Source organism: Cebidichthys violaceus, unplaced genomic scaffold (genome assembly GCF_023349555.1).
Source record: "Cebidichthys violaceus isolate CVI_PGR_0920_01 unplaced genomic scaffold, fCebVio1.0.p SCAF_8, whole genome shotgun sequence".
Taxonomy (NCBI): domain Eukaryota; kingdom Metazoa; phylum Chordata; class Actinopteri; order Perciformes; family Stichaeidae; genus Cebidichthys; species Cebidichthys violaceus.
The window spans coordinates 17,372,122-17,395,448 of NW_027176964.1; the positions used below are offsets into that span (position 1 = coordinate 17,372,122).

Here is a 23,327-nt window from a genome sequence, read left to right on the forward strand (position 1 = left end):
TGAATCACCACAACACAACAAAACGGCCTCATGAATGTTTACTGCAGAACGAGTTGCTCAATGTCAGCTTAGAACCAGTGCAGCTGCTTTTATCTGCTGTTTTCTTGTTCGACACGACGGCTCATTCAAACATCACCAATAAGACCGATTCGTCCGCTGATCAAATGAACGGTTCAGCAGCCATACGCCGCAGATTGCAGACATCTTGATTGAAGACTTCCTATTGTATTTATTGTAGTTGGTTGTTCACAAAGAATGGAAATGGTCAGTGTGGTTGGTGGTGCTACGGCTTCAATCGTTTAGTACAGTCGCTTCTTTTCTATCTCCCACATTCTTATGGTGAGAAGATCAATGTGTTGATGCACCCAGTCATGGTTTGGTCAGCTTCATCCACCATAAGAGCTGCTTTTCTTCTCATTCCTCAGATTTCATTCATATAGAGTCTCGGTTTAAAGCTGAGTTTAAATTAAAGGCTGGCATGTACTGTGTATATATATATATATATATATATATATATATATATATATATATATATATATATATATATATATATATATATATATATATATATATATATATATATATATATATATATATATATACAGTTGTGGTCAAAAGTTTACATACACTTGTAAAGAACATAATGTCATGGTTCTCTTGAGTTTCCAGTTATTTCTACAACTCTGATTTTTCTCTGATAGAGTGATTGGAACAGATACTTCTTTGTTACAAAAAACATTCATGAAGTTTGGTTCTTTCATGACTTTATTATGGGTTAACAGAAAAAGTGATCAAATCTGCTGGGTCAAAAATATACATACAGCAACATGAATTAGCAATTTTGGTGACTTAGAAAGTTGTGTCAATGAAATGAGCTTCATAGCATGGCCTCTTAACTTCTTGTGAGTGATTATGAGTGACTACAGCCGGTGACTTCTCTGAGGCCATTTAAATAGGGCTCATTGGATACAAACGCCCACAAACGCTATAATGGGAAAGTCAAAGGAGCTCAGCATGGATCTGAAAAAGCGAATCATTGACTTGAACAAGTCAGGAAAGTCACTTGGAGCCATTTCAAAGCAGCTGCAGGTCCCAAGAGCAACAGTGCAAACAATTGTTTGTAAGTATAAAGTGCATGGCACTGTTTTGTCACTGCCACGATCAGGAAGACAACGCAAGCTATCACCTGCTGCTGAGAGAAAATTGGTCAGGAGGGTGAAGAGTCAACCGAGAACCACCAAAAAGCAGATCTGCCAAGAATTAGAAGCTGCTGGAACACAGGTGTCAGTGTCCACAGTCAAGCGTGTTTTGCATCTCCATGGACTGAGAGGCTGCCGTGCAAGAAGGAAGCCCTCGCTCCAAAAGCGGCACCTTAAGGCTCCACTGAAGTTTGCTGCTGATCACATGGACAAAGATAAGACCTTCTGGAGGAAAGTTCTGTGGTCAGACGAAACAAAAATCGAGCTGTTTGGCCACAATGTCCAGCAATATGTTTGGAGGAGAAAAGGTGAGGCCTTTAACCCCAAGAACACCATGCCTACCGTCAAGCACGGTGGTGGTAGTATTATGCTGTGGGGCTGTTTTGCTGCCAATGGAACTGGTGCTTTACAGAGAGTAAATGGGATAATGAAGAAGGAGGATTACCTTCAAATTCTTCAAGATAACCTAAAATCATCAGCCCGAAGGTTGGGTCTTGGGCGCAGTTGGGTGTTCCAACAGGACAATGACCCCAAACACACATCAAAAGTGGTAATGGAATGGCTAAATCAGGCTAGAATTAGGGTTTTAGAATGGCCTTCCCAAAGTCCTGACTTAAATCCCATTGAGAACATGTGGACAATGCTGAAGAAACAAGTCCATGTCAGAAAGCCATCAAATTTAACTGAACTGCACCAATTCTGTCAAGAGGAGTGGTCAAAGATTCAACAAGAAGCTTGCCAGAAGCTTGTGGATGGCTACCAAAAGAGCCTAATTGAAGTTAAAATGGCCAAGGGACATGTAACCAAATATTAGCACTGCTGTATGTATATTTTTGACCCAGCAGATTTGATCACTTTTTCTGTTAACCCATAATAAAGTCATGAAAGAACCAAACTTCATGAATGTTTTTTGTGACAAAGAAGTATCTGTTCCAATCACTCTATCAGAGAAAAATCAGAGTTGTAGAAATAACTGGAAACTCAAGAGAGCCATGACATTATGTTCTTTACAAGTGTATGTAAACTTTTGACCACAACTGTACATACATAGTGTGAAGAACTTGTGTCAAAATAAAGAATGTGTGTGTAATCTTTAAACTCTAAAGTTAACCTAGTACCCTGTAGTATGTTTCATATTGCTTCATTCTTTAACTGACAGGTTACAAGTGTATGGATGGAAAGAAAAACTTTATTGATGTTCCTGTTACACAAGTCAACCACATTTCCACATCCTGCAGTTTACAAAGTTAGACAAAGAGCATCTCAGGAGAAAGTGGAGTTAAAATATCACATCATCCATACGGTAAGAAAAGTTTATACAAAAATGGTACGATTTAATTCCCCACTCGTCATTCTGTTATTTAGGCACATCGGGCGGCATTCAAATACCCATTGACACTTAACGAAATCATTGAATCTAATCCACTTTGGCTTTTTATCTGCATTCACATCAAAATCCATCAATCAACTTTGAATGCTCAGCTCCTCGGGGTTTAATTCAGATCATGTTAGGGGAAATTGCAAAGGCTCCCACAACTCACCACACCAGTCAAAAGCAAAGGACACAAATCAATATGCAAAAACAATAACCGTATCAAAGCAAACAATGTATGAAGGCTTCTACATCGCGAATAATGAATATTTTAAAATCAACATAACGTGTTATGTGTAAATACTCAGTGAAATCACAGACGCACACACACTCAAATTCTCTCTCTCTCTATTTATCCAACTCCTTTAACTCCTTTGATTTACCGCATTCTTGCCCGTCAGCCTCCTCTTGTTGGCCTCCTGAGTTAACCCCGAGTGGGCCTGAGGAGGTTTTCTTTTCAGCCTGTACTTCTGTTGAACTCCTGACCAAGAACTCATCCTTCACAGAAAGCGCCTGGGGGACGGTTTGAGCCGAATACCCCCACCTGCTTGAGTCATTGTGACAGACAGACGGAAGGAAGCGCGGCGTCTGTGTGTTATGAAGGTACCCATTGTTAGACAGCAACTAACGTACAAATGCAGCGATCTCTTCCTGCAGTTTGTGTTGTTTTTGTTAGAATATCAAAGTCATAACAGGTAGCGGCCAACAGGAGGCGCTGACAGGCCCGTTTACTGTCTCTTCCATACGTCACATGAAAGCAAAGAACATTTACTGATACAGTAAAAAAAGCAACAAAATAAAAAAAGGTCTCGTAATATAATTTTACATTTAACAGGATTCTGTCAAAGTGCACAATTGGGGCTCTCAGTTACAGAAAAACTCAATATGCAACCAAGAAAGAGATACATTTAAATAGTTAAACAAGGAAAACATATTAAAAGTTATATTCACAGCAATATCTCGAGTCTATCAACGCCTACTGCCGTAAAATGTGACTTTTACTGACCATGAGCCACATCATCTTAACTCCCTATGTCAGAGGTGTAGACGTGCCACACCCACACCCACACACACACACACACACACACACACACACACACACACACACACACACCACCAGCTGACCAGCAAACACATCTGGAGGTATCTACGGTTCCCCCGAGTTACATCTTGTAGGTGCACAGGTGAGAGGTGCCACCATCGGTGCGACAACTTGGGTTAACAGAAGTCATCGGTCGTGCTTAAACCAGAACTCCTTGATAAGCCTCCTTGGCGCCGACATATCCAGACCGAGTCGTGAAAGTCTCACACACACACACACACACACACGCGTGCGTGCGCACACGCACGCACACGCACGCACACACACGCACACGCACACGCACACACACACACACTTTCAGAGCAGTCTTTGAGTTTGATCTACAAAGGCGTCTCACAACTACACAACCGCCCACAAGCCCAGAACACCAATGATCCAACATTGACATGAAATAGACACTAAAGCTACTTATAATACAGTAAACATCCAATTGTAAAAAAAAAAGGACAAACAAGTATAACTTAATAGTGAAAAATGAGCGCAATAATAATAATAATAATAATAATAATAACTAAGTGGAGCCAAAATAAAGCTTATAAGGAGACATGGAAATGTGAGGTGATGACACAGCTGGAGGATGGAAAAGGGAAACGCACACAGGAAGTGGGACTAGGTGACATGAGGAGGAAACGAGGGCAGAACTACCCTATTTTGGTAGAGCCTCCGCTCTTAATCTCTTCTCCTGCTCAACGTAGAACCTCTGATGCTGTGGGAGAACAGCTGGCTGACTGTTTAAAGGACAAGAGTTTAACAAACGGAGGACGGTACTTTCTTAATGTTCTCTACAAGTGCTGTATGTGTCGGCATGGAGTGCATTGGGTTTGATTTTAGACGTCTCACTCCTCCGTCAGTGAAAAACAGTTCCATACCATTTCCCTTCTGTTGGCGGCTCATGAGTTACCTGTGCGTTCTGTTTACATTTCTTTTGTCTTATGGCATTGTTCTTGTTCATCAGAACTATCTGAGTTCATGTCAGCTCATCAGCAACCTAGATGTAAGGGTGAGGTCACTTTGCACAGTAATAAAAGCACAAGCACACTTAAAAACTGATCACCTTATTGTAATCACTACCATAATATAATGAATTACTAAAACTCAATAATGTTATGAAGAGTTTAAGTCCTGCCAGGTAGTATTAAATCCATCTAATGTACATTTAGGGAAACAAACAATTAACTGCAATTTAGAAACTTTAGTGTTTTTTCATTTGAGTAGTTTATGTGGTGAAATATTCTAAACTTTATGTTAATGAGTTATGGTTGAAAGCTCTGTGAAAAGCGTAGTAAGTGAACCGTTTATAATATTGTCACCACAGATACGTGATCCTAACGTTAATCCAATCTCCCAAAACAATTTCATGTCAAATTCCTTGATGTTCAACATACCGCCAATAAACGGTTCTGGTTCTGGTTCTGGTTCTGATAAAATCAGTTCCTTTACTTCTGTCGTATATGATCTACGACCTCGTGCGGTTACTGCTAATGCAAAGCCACATCTGCCACTTCGATCCGGCTTCACTTGAGCTCAGGTTACAGACGAGCCGTCGGCGTCATCGACCACGTTTCCACGGAAGAGCAAGAACTACACAACAGCAAATGATTCACAGCACCACAATGAGTATCGCTACACAATGCTGTGAGACAATAAAGTAGCTCAGCTACTGTGGACTGAGCCACTTAATGTGCCTGTTATAAAGACTGTGTGAGTGTGTTTGTGCATGGGTGAACTTGAAGTTTAAGTTCTTTAGTGTGCGCGCGTGTGTGTGTGTGTGTGTGTGTGTGTGTGTGTGTGTGTGTGTGTGCGTGTGTGTGTGTGTGTGCGTGCGTGCGTGTGCGTGTGTGTGTGTGTGTGTGCGTGCGTGTGTGCGTGCATGTGTGTGTGTGTGTGTGTGTGTGTGTGCTCGGTTATGGTCAGGTCTTGTGGTATTTGTCATTGTAGCGGTGGATGGTTACACAGCCATGGTAGGAGATGGGCCGCGGCATGGCTGCCACTCCGGTGATGATGCCCGATGACGGGTCGTAGCACAGGATGGTGTCCGTCGCTTCGCCATTTTCCCCTCTGCCGCCAAGGATGTAGATCTTGCCGTTGCACACCGACATGCCACAGCTCTCCTGCAGGCAGAGCGACACAAATCAAGAGATTGCGGCTTCAGAGGATCCTTGTATTCAAACAGCCTAATCCTCCAGGGATCCACATTCCATCCATTACCTGCTTGTTAAAGGTGTGGACCACATGCATCCAGTAGTCCTCTGTGGGGTCGTAGCAGAATATGGACTTGGTGAGACCACCGCACACATAGACCATGTTGTTGAGGGACACTGCTGTGATACAGCGCTTGGCGATGGGGATGTTGGCCCGCAGCGACCAAGCGTTGGTCTCTGGGTCATAGCACTGAACCTGAAGTACAGTCACATGTAGTCAGTTAGTTGTGTTTTACTGCGGGAGAGGAAAGAAGACAATAGACTCCATGTGGTGGGACATAGTTGTAGAATAGAAACAAATATGTCGCTCTTTTTACTGGCTGTTCTGTGGGCCGACTTAAGCTTCTCCGTGTGGTTTTGCATACAATCCAAGCATTCTGTCGCCCACATCTATTTAAAATAGCCTCCTCCCAAACATTGTCGTCTCTTGACTGAAACTTGCATGAACAACACACTCCAAACGACAAGGATCTTTAGAATGTGGATTCTGCCTTTAGGAGACTCCAGAGACGAGTCAGCACGAACTCAAGTCCCTTTTGGCCATGTTGGACGTAGTAGTCGGCCATGCTGGCTTAACTTATCAGAATGCCTCTCTCCCTGCACTACGTGTCGTTTTATAGCGTGCAGAGACAAAGATAAAGCATACCAGCTTTTCCATGGAGGAATAATAAATGCTTCTACTGAAGTTTGAGTTCCAGGGAACGACTTGTCTCTCTGTTTACTGCCAGCAACGTGACTGTCAGTCAAAGCATCATTTCCAGGGAAGCCTGTCACGTCCTGTTCTCCAAGTTAAACCTATTTACTCCTCTGTTCTCCGTGACTCGGGAAGCTTTTCAGCATTCTGGCTTTTCAGCATTCTTTTTCTTATTTGTGCTTTTTTCTTATTAACGCAATCAAGAAACGGACGCTTGTAATTCATGAGCCTATCTAAGGACAGACTAACTTAAATAAATACCTCTGTTGAAACCGACAAGTCGAGTTATTGTTCAGACAACCCACTGAAAAGAAATAAAAATGTTCAGCACGTCCGTTGTATTTCTAAAGGTATAATCACTGAACACCAGTTATGTGAGACAAAAAGCCCCTCCGCTTTCATCACTAAGTGTGTGGTTCGGGGTGCACACATCTGTTTCCCACCTTGTCTGAACAGGTGTTGTCGTCAGGCCCGCCTCCGATGACGAACAGCTTGCCGACACTGCTGGCCACGGCCGGAGAGCTGACCGCCTCTTTCATGGGGGCCACCTCTGTCCAGCGGTTAGAGAAGGAGTCGTAGCACTCCACACTGCTCAGACGGCTCTGGCCATCATAGCCACCAACCGCATAGACCTTAGGGAAAGACACACACACACACACACACACACACACACACACACACACACACACACACACACACACACACACACACACACACACACACACACACACACACACACACACACACACACACACACACACACACTTAGATTAGAGGAGGAGCTGAGATTAGCACCTTGGAACAACTGATGTGCTCCAGAGAACCAGTCCATCAGGTGCAGGGGAAAGATGACAAGTGATGAGAACAAGCACCATTATCTCTGTCTGTGTTGTATCTGGATTTACAAATGAAAACACTATTATCAGTCATTAGAGCTGATGTCCAAGTTGGTTGCCCACGCCATTTTCTTGATAATTAAATCTGACTCACTAACAAAAACAAAAACATAAACCTTACTGGAAGACAACTTCGTTGACATAAGATATGCATTCTGGTTGCACATGCTACCCTCCTGGAGCGATAATGAACTTAACTGGGCACATGAGGAATGAACAGTGTTAACAAGCTGGTGGAAGCTACAGATTTATGGTACTTTTCTATTTCCTCAATAACTGAAAGGAGATCATGTGTCAAGAATACATTACTGGTTATAGGAACAGAACATTACTCATCAACAGAAAACCCTCGGGCTGTTCCTGTCTCCACTCAACACAAGAAACAGAGGAGGGGGGGGGGGGGGGGAGAAACAAAGACACAAAGAAAGATGGCGGAAAAAATGGGGAACACAAAGATGGAAGTGGAGGCAAGTATTTGCATTCAACACCTGGGCTAGTTGATAGAACTACCACCTTTTTAACTGACAAGCTGAAGCAGAGAAAAAGAACTTGCTCACTGCTGCTCTAACAACTCAGGTGGTGGTTTTAACATATTGTTGTCTCTGTGGTTTAATGACAACAACAGGCAAATGTAGCCTGTTTTGGTGGGAGCAGTTTCCACACTTTAAACTCACAGAATACAACTATGGGAACGTAGACAAACTGAAATATAGTATATTTTCATGCTATAATGCTGAAGCAGCTGATAACAAATGTTAAATGCTGGATGTTTGTTGCCCAACAAAAGAGAGAGAAGATGTGTGTGGCACCGAAGATAACAGACAGACAGACAGAGACACAGACAGACAGAGACACAGACAGAGACAGAGACACAGACAGACAGACAGACAGAGACAGTCGGTGTCATGATGGATCCCTCTTTTCTTTTCGCCCTCACCGCTCAATAAACCTCCACGTGGTTTGGATACACCGTGAAAGTGCGCTCGATGATGGAAGCACATAAACACCAAGTCAAACATGATTCATGACTATCTGAGGACACCCTAACAACCCAACGAGCACATTCAACACTTATTTTATGACCGCTGGCAACAAACACTGGCAACGGCTGAATGATGAACTGTCCTTAACAAGCAGATTGGTGAGAAGCAGTGAGCGTGAGCAAAACACAGAGGAAATATAATTCATATACATAGAAGAATAGAGACAAAGAGAGAGACAAAGAGAGAGACAAAGAGAGGGTCAGAGGGAGAACCATTATGAAAGACGAGAACAACCGTCACCAAGTGCAGCCACAACAGGAAGAGGAAAACAACTGGTGACCTATTTCTGCTTCTACTCTTAAGGAAACACAACCAGTCCCACAGGACATCACAGAACACAGCGTGTTCTCGTCCTTCTAGCACTGCAAGATCCAGCTTAAGAAGTTCAGACCTGTGTGTGTGTGTGTGTGTGTGTGTGTGTGTGTGTGTGTGTGTGTACACGTCTGCCAGTGAAAAGATATTTGGTTTGGTTTCAACCGAACATGCAAATTGTTTGAGCAGTGCGTTAGAGCAAGTCATGTGTTGAGGTATTTGCATGTAAGCATGAGCGTGCAGACATGCTTATTACACAGGCTCGCTTACTAAACTCAGCCCTGCTGCTCATCAAAGGGGCCAAATTACAGGCAGAACTGACTGAGGAGGAGGAGGAGGAGGAGGAGGAGGAACTGAATTCTGAGGAAAATTTAAACAAAAAGAACAACAACACAGACAGAGGATATACAACGATATGAGGAAATAAGACGTGACGAGGACCTGAAGTTATGAAGGAAAATGATAAGACAAAGAGATAAAAGATACAAATTCTCTGTAAAACAGACAAAGACAGAGAAGAGAATATGAGAAGGGGAGACAACCCCACATGTGTGGGACAGATAGAGGAAGCGGCTGCAGACAGTCGCCTCTCTGGGGATGTGATATCTCAGAGGAATGCGTTTTTCAAGAAAGGATGAAAAGGTTTATGCTTCCACCATGAAGCACTGTGTGTGTGTGTGTGTGTGTGTGTGTGTGTGTGTGTGTGTGTGTGTGTGTGTGTGTGTGTGTGTGTGTGTGTGTGTGTGTGTGTGTGTGTGCATCACTGCTGATGTGTTGTGTGGGATCCTGACCAGTTCAACCTCTGAGCCAGCGGGCTTTGGACGCAACTATAGAATTATAGTTCTATAACTTTTAGAGTCACGTTAAATGATCTATTTCGGTCCTTCTTGTTTTCACCATAACTGGATACGTGACTCACTTTGGAGGTAATTGCTGACATGAGACCCTGCAGCTGATTACCTCCCTGTTGTGGAGGACCTCTGTGTAGTTTGAATGCATGCATGTGTGTTTTCGGTTGTTTCTGTGGCAAGGCAACTAAGCATTTTGATTGTTGTTTGAAAGTCTGAGAAAATCCAACACAGATTTGCCACAAGCAGAGCTCTAAAACAATGTCGTGTGTTTCAGACGTGCTGCAGATGAGCCAGTCCCTCCCTGAACAAGTACACCAAGAGTTCTAGAGGAATACTTCTGTTCTTTATGTGTGCAAACAAACACAAGTACTTATACACACACACACGAGTGAGCGCTGTGTTAGGGGAGTCCTCTCTGTTTATGGTCTGCCTGCTTCAAGCAGGACACTTCTTGGTCGTTCTTCTTTACACACTCTAATAACAGATCAACGACTTCTGCATTGAGATGGTCTTTAGAACCACAAAGGCGAAGACAGACGAGACTATCTAGCTTAAGAACACTTACAAACAAACCATGTGGTAAAAGTTAGACTATCGTTATTCAATCTAAGGAGAGTTCTCCTTTACGTACTGTATATATATATATATACATATATATATATCTCTATCTACAGAGTAAAGGTGTGTTTACAGGTTTATTATGGGCTCTCACAGCTATGTATGGCCTCTCCAGGCTGATGTGAGACATGATATGGGAAAGTGGACTAAGCTAGTCCTTAACTTGGAAGTGTGAGGTGCCGGCACATGTCCAGTCAACTCCTATTGCCCTCGAACAAGAATGCCCACCTGGCCTTCCTAGACACTGTAAATAGCAACAGCTCAAGAGCGGAGGCGGTGATGGAGGAGTGAAGTATTTTCCATCTGTTGGGTATTTAATGAGTGAATCAGCTGCACTCTTCCAGTAGCTGAGGAACTTGTTTATGTGCTGCTTTTAAATGAAGGCAAACTTCCTTCTCTGTGTTGAATCTGAGCGTATGTATCCAGGGTGCGTGAGACGAGCCGGCACCAGCCGTTTATAAACCCCGGGGCAACACAAGGATGTGTCTCTCACACACACACACACACACACACACACACACACACACACACACACACACACACACACACACACACACACACACACACACACACACACACACACACACACACACACACACACAAAATGATAGTGCTCCTTGTCACAGGGTGGCCTCACAGATCAACACGGAGGATCGCTGAGAAGCACATTTTCCTGGTGCAACAAACTGTGGCTTCGTGAAAGTGTGTGTGCTGGAGCCACGCGTGTAGCCTCAGCAGCTGAACTGTAGCCACACTCTTTAGACATGTAAACTGGGCTACGGTGGCTACCAGATACCTTGTGCTGACCACCTAAACTGTAACTGGCCAGCTGGTGATTTCTCCTAATCATCAACATATTTTGCGATCTTGGAAAACCGATTTTACCGCAGCGATGTCACTGAACATAAATCAGTTCCTACGGTGCACACATCCCAATGCAGATGATGCACACATCTGGCTCGACGCTGCCTCCTTACCTTGCCCAGAAGGACGCCCATCTTGTGTCTCCAGCGGCCTTTGTTAAGAGAAGCCACTCTGATCCACAGGTTGAGCTGGGAGTTATACATCCACACGTCCCTGCCGTTGATACGGCCACCTGAAAGCACCGAGGGACAAACGGGTCATATTCAAGACAATAGTTAAGACAACTGTGAGCACAATATATTCAGCGCTGGAACACTTTATTGCTGTCGTTTGTCATTGAGCTGATCTGTGATAAATGAAAAGATTAAAAATAAACCAGAGTGTTCAGCCAGCGTTGTGTGTTTGTGTCAAAGTAGAGCTTTATCTTCTAACTGGGGCCGAGTTGTGAGTCTTATCTGACTTTGACCTGAGCCTCGAGAGTAAATAAAAGGTTCACACACACACACACACACACACACACACAGTATCATGTTTCAGTATGAGTGCACAGGTGTTGACCGCCCTCTTCTGAATTATTCATACAGTGAACACACCACGATCAAGTATCTTTTGCAGCCCATAGAGCGGCAGCATGACTGCAGCTCCTGGTGTCTCATCTGTCGTCTGAGAGCAAACATGGAATTTAAAAAAGTTGTAGAGAATAATAAACAGCTACCTGACCGGGTTACACTGTGATCCAGACATGTTTAACAAGCCCCGACATGTGCCCCCCCTCTCTCTCTCAGTAACCCCCCCACCAATATAAACACACACACACACACACACACACACACACACACACACACACACACACACACACACACACACACACACACACACACACACACAGATGGAAGGAACATCCAAACTAGTCGTTAAGAACACAATGAGTGGCACAAGCTAACTTTTTAGCCTGGAGGACAGAAAAAGATCTGATGAGATGTAGGTTAACTCATCAAAACTCATGAAGAAGAATCTTAAAAGGTTAAAAAGGGAAACTGTGACATTGTCTAAAAGACGTGTGGTGACCTCTGCACTGTTATGAGATCCGGCGGCAGTTATCTGCTGGTTTTCATCCAACGACGGGTTCAGAAGAAGTGCTGGCTATCAGGCTCATGTTTCGTCCTCGTAAAAAAAAAAGTCTCACTTCCTTGAAAGGCCATACATTTTAATAAACCGGTTACACACGGGTAATATAGTGTAATTAATGTTCAGTCGTCTGTCTTCAGGAGGTTAGTCATAGTGTGCGTCTGCTGGCTAATCAGCTGGCTAGTGAACGAGCCAGAGAGTCTGCTGCCCCTGAGGCATGTAGGGAACCCGTTGACGGAGAACCTCGCAGAGCTAACGAGATACGGAGGAGCAGAAGGCGTTGTCTTCTCACCAGAACAGTCCGACCGGCTCAGACGGGGAAGGACCACCGCCGCAAATAATTGCTCTTAAATAACGAAAGGCGCCGTCTTTGGGATGTCCCGATATGACAGCTTTATGGGAGTTATGCATTGCTTAAAAGTGATATGCAGCTTCATTGTTAGCGCAAACCATCTAGTTTAGTGTGATACGGCATTCCCGTCGTCTGAGGAAACGAGAGAAGCTGCTTGTGACTATGATGTGCTCCTCTCCGTAGTGTGTGAGGTGTGAAACACACTCATGTGTTTTCTGCTCATTAGGTGACAAGACGTTGTCCAAATGTGGAGCAAATCGTGTTGTCAAAAACAACAACGTATCCATAACGAACGCTTGAAACTTCATCAATATCAACTCTCTGCTCTCCGATAGCGAGCTGACACACGCACCGCTATTGATTCTTTCAGAAATATCTAAGTTTTATGCCTTAAATGTTACATTTTTCAAGGTATTTTGACAACACTAGTAGCAAAGAGCCTCATGAACTCATGAACTCATGAACTCAAAGCATGCTCACTGTGGGTCTGACAAAGAAGCTGATTACAATGCTATGGCGGTTGCCAAAGTCCCCGTCCCAAGAGCTTTTCTATTCTCAATTGAGCCACATCCTAATCAAGACCACAGCTAACTGTGCTGTGAGACTGGAGGCCCTCCAAGGTCCCCAGTGTGAGGCGAGGGACAGACACACTGAGTGACGGATGTGTGGGAATGTAACTGAGAGAGTAGCAGATAAAAAACGTGGATTAAATGTACCGAGTCAGATGGGAAACAACAAGACAAAGTGGGGCAATGAAGACCATGATATGCTATGAAGCAGCAGCAGTGTGTGTGAATGTGGGTGAGACAGAGAGACGGGGGGGAGGGGCATGTTCACAGAACGACAGCGAACACGTGACGACTTGGCACGAAAAAAGCAAAACACTGCAACGGTCTGTCCTGAAGCGAGGGAACGGTTCCCTAAATCTCCTCCTTCCTTGTTTTTCTCTTCTCTATATCTTTTTTAACTGCCGCGTTGTCCGGTACCGGTTTGCAGCTCATCAACATGTTGGAGCATTAGCAGTCCCTGAAGGCACATTTGGACTTCTGTCAATTCATATTCTAGGAAACAATTTCCCCCCCAAAAAAGTACAAAATCTCTCCCCCTCCATCTAACAGCCATATAAGAACTGCAGCACAGTGTTTGTACCAGGGTTTGTTCAGCGGATGACCTCATCACTGAAGGTGAAAGACGCATTACTAATGTTTTGTTTTATCCAGATCTTTTTTTACACCAAACGAGGCTCAGGCCACAGCACTGCCAGGAGGCAACGAGTGCAAAGAGGTCTCAGGATTCGGTTGATTCCAAGCTAGATCACATCGCATGTTGGTGGAGTCTGAAATCTAAACGGGATGTCAGGTTGTTGCCTACAGAATATCCTAGAAGGCTGCTGAACCGTGGTAAAAGGTGGCGACCCCGATGACTGACCAATAGAGAGACAGAGAGGGACAGAGACGGCCAATGGAGGCCTTCCTCAGCGCTGAGCGTGCGTCCGTCCAGATGTTGCTCTCATATTTTCCTTCGACTCAAACAGGCTGTCGCTGTAAAAATAACAGTGGGCAAGTAGCCATGGAGGCCTTTTCCTGTCTGAGACGGCAAGCCGAGCCAAGAAAGACACTGATCCTGTCCCTCGGTGGACTTGTGAGTGTATATTTTGGGGGGTGTGGGGTTACTGTTATTCAGAGAAAATGAATTATGTAACAACCAAGAGTATAACACACCGAGTATAACCAGACAAAAAAAGTTGCTGGAATGGAATTTGTGGCAATTTCATCGATTCATTAATAAAGTCAAAATGAATATTGCGCGGGGTCTCACCTGACACCAGAATGTCGTTGCGGAGGGCGCAGACCGCATACTCGGACTTGGTGAACTCGGGTAGTTTGGCCAGCGACTTCCACTCTCCTGTGACGGGTTCATAGCATTCGGTGTAGGGCAGGTTGAAGCCCCCCACCCTCTCACAACCCCCCACCACCACGATCACCTCAGAGTAGCCGGTCGAGCTGGAAAAACAAAAAAAGGGGGGGGGGGGGGGGGAGGACAAGACGAGGCAGAGGGAGAGAAATTAGAGACGCAGTGGAAACAACAACACAGCTGAGGCGATTATAAAAGCACAACACGACACGAGCGTGTGAGAATTAAAAGGCTCCACACGAGAATGTGGAGATTACAGGGCATCGAATTAAAACACACCATCGTCTGTAGGCCCAAACAAAAGGTTCTGAAGACACACAAACGTACACATGTCAGCACTTAAGAGGATTTCTAATTACACACGGCAGAAATGTGTGCCAGGGCAGCAACAGAGAGGCGCTTTCCACAGGAATGGCTTCACTTATCTCCAAGGCAAAGTTCAGTTCACAATGAAAGTATCAATCAATACAACAAAAACACACTTGGGGCTGGACCTGGGCTGAATTTCCATGATCACAACGCTTTCCTATTTGGCTGTTCAGCGCATGCCGTGGGTATGACCACATTTCCTAGGAGGAGCTAATCAACTACAGCTTCTCTTCTAAAACACTGATGCAGGATGAACACAACCAGCAAAGATCTGTAAAGAAAATAATGAAGTCCAGAACATTCTGGACACCAACGTAAACACGTCTGTTTACCGAGTGTGTGAGATACAGGTCCAATGCAGGAGGGAGATTCAAGCGGTTTCATGTCCTTATGCACAAGACAGTCAAGCCCAGGAGCAGTATAGCTTTATATGTGTGTGTGTGTGTGTGTGTGTGTGTGTGTGTGTGTGTGTGTGTGTGTGTGTGTGAGATTAATTCTATTCTAGAGGCGTATCAAGAGACAAAGAGGGCAGGTGTAGACACAGGAAGGGGAGAACCAGGCATCTGTCTCGAGCATTCGGCCCCCAGGGCAAACAAAGCTGACTGTGCAGACACACCGGCTGTCTGATTGGCTCGCTGATCTGGACAGATCTGCCTGGATACTGACACAATGCACCTGAAACACACGCCGCACGGCCTTAATAACCGACAACTGGCACCGCTGAAAGTTGTCCCGACGCACAAAGGCAGCTGCGCCGCTGTTTGTTGTGCGGCAGGCTGCCATATGGCCCCGCTCTGTGTCTCATTTATACGCTTTACGGTCGGTGCCATCTTTTGTCCTTAGTCAAACACCTCATTGTGCCATCCAAGTCAGCCCCCGTCAGACTAAAATAACACGGGAAATAAAAGAACATTTGGTGAAAACAGGTTCAAAAAAAAAAAAGTGAACAGGTGCAGACGCTCAGAACCGGAAAAACATCAGCAGAGAGAGTTACACTGATAACAAGACTCAACGCTGCAGGATTGCCATTTCTTGCATCACATCATTTTTTTTTCTTATTTCCAGTCAACCGGTCGGTGTAGGAACATGCCCTGCCTCTCTCATTATCATTTCAAAATATGTCTACTCAATGACACACACTTGTCTGTTCAGTACAACAACACTCCCCGTCTCTGTCACGCGCACACACACACACACACACACGCACGCACGCACACGCACGCACACACACACGCACACACACACACACACGCACACACACACGCACGCACGCACGCACGCACGCACGCGCGCACGCGCACACGCACACACACACACACACACACACACACGCGCACACGCACGCACACGCACACGCACGGACGCAACAACAACACTGCCAGGGAGCACAAAGTTGATGCGTGAGTCGTAACCTTTAGCGATACAAAGAGGGGATCAAGATCGATGAAGTGCTTTAAGGAGACTTGTGTTGTTGTTTTGATCTCCTCTCTGTCGTCACACTGTGAGAGGTGCTTTTAAGCCAACAAGACAAATCGGCTGTCAGAGAAGACAAATCAGACGAGTAAGTCGTACTTCCCACAAAAATATGTTGTCTAATAATCAGTGTCTGTGTTCCTTTTTGCAGATAATATCTAATATTTTCATAACTAGTCAGTCGACATTTCAGTTACCTGCGTGGACGAGTTCTGGGTGACATCATCTCATTTCCGAGGACGTGGTAGCGCCTGGCCTCGTGGAGGAGCTGGTAGCACTCCGGAGCATTCTGGATGAGCAGGTCTCCCTCCACCGTCTGGACAAAGTAGTTGGGGTGCAAAAGGGGCAAACGCACATTGTGCAGCAGGGCCTTCAGCATGGGCTTCCTTTGCTCCACACTGTGGTACACCCATCGCATCACCGCCTCGAACACCACCTCCTCCTTGCCGATGGACAGCTCGTCGCTGCCGGTGTACTCCTCCAGCTCCTCTTTGCGTAGGGCGAGGAACTCTTCGTGCTGAGCCACCTCGGAGAAGTTGGCCAGGGCGTAAGCGCGGCAGCGGCTGGCCAGTTGCTTCAGGGCGTGGGCGTCCGCGAAGTGCTGGATGCCCAGGCAGTTGCAAGGGTCCAGCTGGTCCTCCAGGAACTTGGCGCAGGCGTCGCGCAGCGTGTAGATCTGGAAGAGGCTGGAGGTCTCGAAGAGGAACTGGACGTTCTCCGTGGTGATCTTGGCGCGGCCGGTGTAGACGTAGGTGAGGAAGGAGTCCATCGCCTCGGCCAGGATGCCGTTGATCTCGACCAGCATCTCGCGGCTCTCGCGGTGATCGTTGCAGAACATGGCTCTGAAGTAGGAGGAGCAGGCCGAGAGCACGGCGCGGTGGCAGGGGAACTCGCGGCCCTGCACACTGATGACCACATCGGTGAACAGGCGGCAGTCGCGGAACTCATTGAAGACCTGCAGGATGCCGTCTGAGTGGGATGAGCCGGAGCAGAAGTCCAAGACGTCCTGGCTGGCTAAGGTTTTGGAGTCGACCTCAAACACCTGAGGAGACAACAAACATGAATTTAGGTTGTTGTTGTTTTCTACAAGTCAGTTGAGACGGAAGCTGCAAGATGCAAAGCGTCGGTGAGCACCTTGCGTTTGACAGCCGGCGAGTCTCTGATCCCAGACTCCTCCCTGATCATCCTTCTGCCCAGAATCAACACCATGGCTGCCACCTTCAACGTAGACCTTCTCTAAACTTCAAGACGACCTGAGGATGGAGAGCAGGCAGTTCATTGTTATTATTATCATGGCATCCTATCAGATAATGCAATCACCTAGTTGCATCACTGTAGGTACAGATTGAGAACATTCACCAACAACACACTCACAGAAGACCAAAGTCACACAGCCACAGTGCAGACGTGGGAGAAAACATGTCTCGCATATTGTTTTGCTAAGATGTCTCGTATTAAGAAAAGTAGCTTGAAGGAATGGAACCTGCTCCTCACTGCTGCCAAACGGCTGTGCCCTGCAGCACAATGAAACGCACGAGACGGAAGAGGATAAAGAGACGCAGGCGGGAGGGAGGCTGACAGCAGGAGCGCCAAGCGTCCACACCTTCACTCAGGCTGTGTTGAGACAGAGCGAGGGAAGGGATGCTATCAGCACAGCATCAGTGTTTGAACAACAAGTGCAAAGTCAGCGACCTCCAGTCACCTTCTGTGTGTTCTTTAGAGACGCAGTCTGACCACGTTTGTGTATTTAAGGCAAACAACTATGGGTCCCCGTGAGGTACACTTTGTTCATATCAACAAAGACTGTGTGTGTGTGTGTGTGTGTGTGTGTGTGTGTGTGTGTGTGTGTGTGTGTGTGTGTGTTCAGGAAACACGAACAATATCACATTAAACGTGGAACTCTTTTTATCTACGGCCATACTGTCTGTCAGGTCTGACCTTTCTTCCCGTGAGGTCATTTATCTCGGGTTATTGTTAAACTGTGGCTCAGACTCAAACCTATGCACGTGCGTCGTCAGCCCGCGGCAGCGCCTCCTTGAAGTCATGTAACGTTAGGCCAGAGGACAGGTTTAGCCAGAGGTGTCTGACGCAGAGGGATTCACATTGTGACTAACGAGGAGGAGCATTAAATATAAAAACTAAAACATAGAGAGGCAGATTAGACTGTCTCACTTTGTGCTGTTATCCGCGTGACATTAAGGGAAGTTGAACTTGCCAGAGGTTCATGAGGAAAATAATTCATAATTTCTGTTGTTATTTAGTTGTTGCTATTTTAAAAATGACATAACATCCCACTGTTTGAGTATTAATGGCAGACAATCACGTACAGCAGATGCGTGCCATGTGGAGCCGGGTCACTAACAGGACAGACAACACTGTAGTTTATTAAGACAAAGGAGACTCGCCTCGTGCTCGACCGTTAGCCCTTGACAACATAATAACACAAACACCAGCTGAGCAGCTGCTTAACTCAACATATTGTGAGAGAATTCAACAGGAAAAGCCATAAATAATGATGAATATTCAGATCTCATGAAGTCACTACCATCCTCTGTTATGGACAGAACGTGTTACCTGACGCAGACGTCTCCAGATAAAGCTTCCTCTTCTCTGACACGCAAAAAAAAAAAGTATGGACGAAAATAGATGTTATCCTGAAATAGTTTGTCGATATATCGTCACGATGTCTGTCCCGCGTGCAGTTTACGGCAAGCAAAGAAGGCTGTTCCGTAGCCGGGACATTTTGACTTTTAGGCGACGGTAAAAACAGAGAGCTCTCACCAGCTAACAGTAAACACACAACCCATATATACTTGTCAGCCGAAAAAAAAACATCCCACTGCACCCACTCAGCTGGTGCCGCTAGTGCATCCTGGGAGATTGAGTTCAAATGCTTGTTGTCGCGTAACGTTTCGCTCCAGTGAGGAACAGCACTTCCCGGCCGCCACTGGGCCTCCACGTGGCCGTCCTTTGTTTGCAAACAAACTTTTTTTGGTGGAGGAAAAAAAAAAGTTCACAGCAAGAAGTTGAGCAACACGCGAAACTATACTGCGTTATGACGTAACTCATGTAAAAAGCGAGTGCGACGGTACTAACCCTAAACTGTACAGACAAACGTCATCAAATACACAGTATTACTACTATATGTACAAATATGTTATGTATATATATATATATATATATATATATATATATATATATATATATATATATATACACGTACATACGTATGTTACATCGACACGGCTCACACCTCACATGGTATATGTGCCGAACAGAAAACATCTGGAATATGATCCGGGACACGTGGAAATACACAGGTTGAAACGAGGCACGCAACGTTCTGTTCAGGTGAGGGGGGTGGGGGGGTAGTTGGAACAAAGGATGTCACAACTTCTCTACTCTGTTGCAAAATATTTCTGAGAGCTCCCATCTGGCTTCCCTGAAAGTGTCCACGATGTTATGAACGACCCGGGCAGCACGCGCTGCTCTGGAGCACGTGCGTTGTACACAAACGGTTTGTCAGTTAAAGTGACTGTCTGCGCATGTACCTCGAAATGTACACGCGTTCTTTTACTCACTGGGCGGCCACCATTGTGCAGACATACCACCGTGAATGTGGGGCAGTGACCCCTGAGGTCACACAGGTAGGCTTCACCATCAGTGAAACACTCTCTGGGACGTCCAGAAGCTGAGACACACCAGCGACTCAGGGACCAGCTTCAGGAAACGGAGAGGCAGAGAATACTGCCAAGGACAGGCTGTTGTGGTCCTGGACAAGTTCACCAGGACAAAACCATGTAAATCAGAGAAGACGAGCGAGGAAGACAAGCAGGCGAGCGACACTGCCAAGTGCAACCGTGTCCTCGGAAAACAAGTTGTATCAGTCAACAAAGAAGAGCATCTGGTGCGTCGTAGGATTCGAGCTGTGATAGAAACATGTCAAACAGTAGAAGATGTGATATTTGTCCGTGTGTGATCCAGATACAGTACCGGGACACGTGTTACCAAGCAAACACAGGACAGAGCAGTGACGCAGTGGACAGACAAAGGTGTCCCTCTGCTGTTGAGTCGTTGTACCGGTTACACAGCAGAGACGGAGAACAGTCCCTGAAGCCAGGTGTCTGACTCATCACTCCTCACTGTCCACACACACCTTACATGAGGGACGGCGTTCTGTTCTGTCCTCTAGTGCCTTAAAGTCAGTCAGCTGTTTGATAATGGACATCCAGCTTTAGACAAACACGCAGTTGAGTGCTTTGTTACCACAGTATGGTCATAAAACTGAGGCCGAGTGGCTTTTATATTATACAATAATGATGATGATGGAATACATATTTCGGTTGTACTATTTACTTTTTCAAAAATGGGATTACAAATTTCCTCAACACAGACATAAACTTGGAAAGAAAGGAAGTTCAGCATATTCTCATTTGGATCCACACAGCAGTAAAATAGTTCTTCTTCTTCTTAATATTATTATTAATATTATTATCAAACACACAAGACTACAGTTGGCAGGGATGTTGAATAACCAATTTACATTTTACTGGGCAGCGACCAGGTCTACCATTGAGGACACAGAGGACATGTCCTCAGTGATGTTTCTTGGAATTTGAGCTGAGGAGGAGTTTTTGTTCTAAATTTAGACACAAATTACGCACGGTGTTAAACAATCACTGTTCTTAGATATGATCGCTGTAGGCCAACAATAAGATCAAAGGAAAATATTTGAGTGTTTCTTCTGTGTTCTGATGTTGAGTTTTGAAACAGCATTTAGACAATATTCACCAACAAACATTGTATTGTGATAAACAGACTCTTTTTTGATGGCTAGTCAAATAAAGAAGGAATACACTGGGGGGGGTTTGACTCCTCCTGACTGCTGCTCTTACAGTTACATCTTTGTCTTTTTGGAGGGCAACTGAGAAAACTGAAAACATCTCAATCAATTCCATGAAAGACATTTGAATAAGGGACAGTTTGCAGGTGTCTTCATGAAACCGTGGTCTGGCTGAGTCTCCTGTGCTGGTGCAGCCGCTGCATCAGCGTGTCAGAGATCTCCCGGTACCTCAGCCCGTACAGGTATGGAGCGAACGCCCTGGGCAGCAACATGAAGAGACACATGTTGACTGTGCTGATCCACACGCGTAGATCCTGACTTATGTCTTTCCTCCAGAACAGGTAGAGCTCCAGGATGAAAACAAAGCCGGGGGCAAAGTAGAGCAGGAGAAGGACCCCGTGAGCCAGCAGTGTGACCCGGGCCCTGGAGAAGCGGCTCCGCCAGATGCCCTGGGTCCTGGTCACCATGTAGAGCCGAACGTAGCAGACAAAAATGAGCACGGCACAGATGACCGCAGTGACGAAGAAGTAGATGTGGATCCCCCCGATGTTCTTGACCTGAATAAAGCCGAGGGAGATGAGGACCAGGCACACGGCCACCCTTTCGTGAGAGTTTTCCCTCTCCACCTCCATCATGACCACCAGGCTGAGAGGGTACAGGGCCGCCAGCACCCACACCCCCAGCAGTATGCGGTGGGTGCGGGCGGGTGGAAGAAGGTCATGGTAACGCAGGGGCCAGCGAACCGCAGCGTAGGTGTCGACCACCATGAGGGTGACGGTGAGGATGGCGCAGCTGTAGGTGGTGACGGTGACGGCCGTGATCAGCTCACAGACCAGCCAGGACATCTGAGCTCTGGTGGCGTTATTGATCACCATGGCCAGGTTGAGGACGAGGAAGAGCATGTCCGCCGTCAGGGTGTTGGCCATCAGCAGGTAGCGCGTCTCCTGACGCAGGCCGCGGGACAGGAAGATGCATGTCAGCAGAACGGGGTCGGCCAGCAAGGTGGCCAGAGTGATGACTGCGGCTGGGATGGATAAAAAGTTCAGGTGCCACTTCAGCAGGCTCTCCTCCCATTCCTGTGTGAGGTTTGAAATGAGCGTCGATGACGTCATCATGCTCTGACGGAGGTGTGTTGAACGGTGTGTTGACTACTTCCTCCAGCAGCTTCCTGTTCATGAAAAGACCATAAATGTAAGTCAACAGAGTGGACCACCTTCAAAACGCAAGCAGGTAAATGGATCCGAACAAGCAGTAAGGTGTATAGAGACTGTTTCATATAATAATAATAATAATAATAATAATAATAATAATAACACACGTTTTACATTCTAGAGCTCAGGATTGCTAATAATGTCTACATTTGTCAACTCATTAGTCACTTTGTGGAGTCGGACGTTGATCTTCTGTAGCGCTCCTCTTGGTTATTTATCGCTCAAAGATCTAGGGAAATGAGAGGCCAAACATTCAAATATAGATGCAGTGTATATGGAGTGTTGTGTTCCAAATAAAGAAAAGTGCAAATCAAGTTGTAAAAAATGAACTCAATGTGACCTGAAACATTACAAAATGTACATTTAACATTTAACAGTTATTTTAAAATTACAATTGACTTCAGTTGGACTGCAGTTTGGATGAAACAATCTTTACTAGTCATACATTTCCCGACACGTTCAGACGGGGCATCACGATTAAATATAGTTTGTTTTGTTGTACATAAACCTGATAGTTATGCTCCTGCCACCCCACTGAACGCTTACAAATACTCTCAACACTTGAGACAAAAACAGAGAATCTGTTCTTTACGTAGACACACCTATCGACAAGTTATTGATCGGCCAAAGGTACGTTTTCTTACCTTATGTCCAGAGCAGAGAAACCTCTCTGTGTTGCACGTCCATTAGGCTTTGTGCTTCTAAAAAATCAATGGACGTCTTGTTGGACCCGTCTCCCCCTCTGTCCTCTCTGTTGACTCACACATGATAGAGGGATGGAGAAAGCTTCAGCCACTTGACAGTCACATAGTGACGGGGAGGGGCTATCGTCCTCATGTTGACACTTTATCAGTTTCCTACCCACTAGTTTTGTTTTAACTCATT

At 45.6% G+C, this 23,327-nt stretch overlaps 2 protein-coding genes across 2 annotated transcripts; both read right to left on the minus strand.

The window, feature by feature from the left end:
* Positions 1 to 2,370: 2,370 nt before the first annotated feature.
* Positions 2,371 to 19,196, minus strand: klhl24a (kelch-like family member 24a). The gene is made up of 8 exons (XM_068737644.1): positions 18,963 to 19,196; positions 17,523 to 17,641; positions 16,586 to 17,430; positions 14,451 to 14,635; positions 11,266 to 11,384; positions 7,012 to 7,200; positions 5,882 to 6,070; positions 2,371 to 5,784 (listed from the first exon to the last, which is right to left on the minus strand). The coding sequence occupies exons 2-8, from the start codon at positions 17,595 to 17,597 to the stop codon at positions 5,584 to 5,586; spliced, it is 1,803 nt and encodes a 600-aa protein (XP_068593745.1). The 5' UTR covers positions 17,598 to 17,641; positions 18,963 to 19,196; the 3' UTR covers positions 2,371 to 5,583.
* Positions 19,197 to 20,815: 1,619 nt separating this feature from the next.
* LOC137865975 (probable G-protein coupled receptor 148) lies at positions 20,816 to 23,114 on the minus strand. The gene is made up of 2 exons (XM_068701587.1): positions 23,087 to 23,114; positions 20,816 to 22,399 (listed from the first exon to the last, which is right to left on the minus strand). Exon 2 carries the CDS (start codon positions 22,344 to 22,346, stop codon positions 21,384 to 21,386), a length of 963 nt encoding a protein of 320 aa, XP_068557688.1. The 5' UTR covers positions 22,347 to 22,399; positions 23,087 to 23,114; the 3' UTR covers positions 20,816 to 21,383.
* Between the last annotated feature and the right edge of the window lie 213 nt (positions 23,115 to 23,327).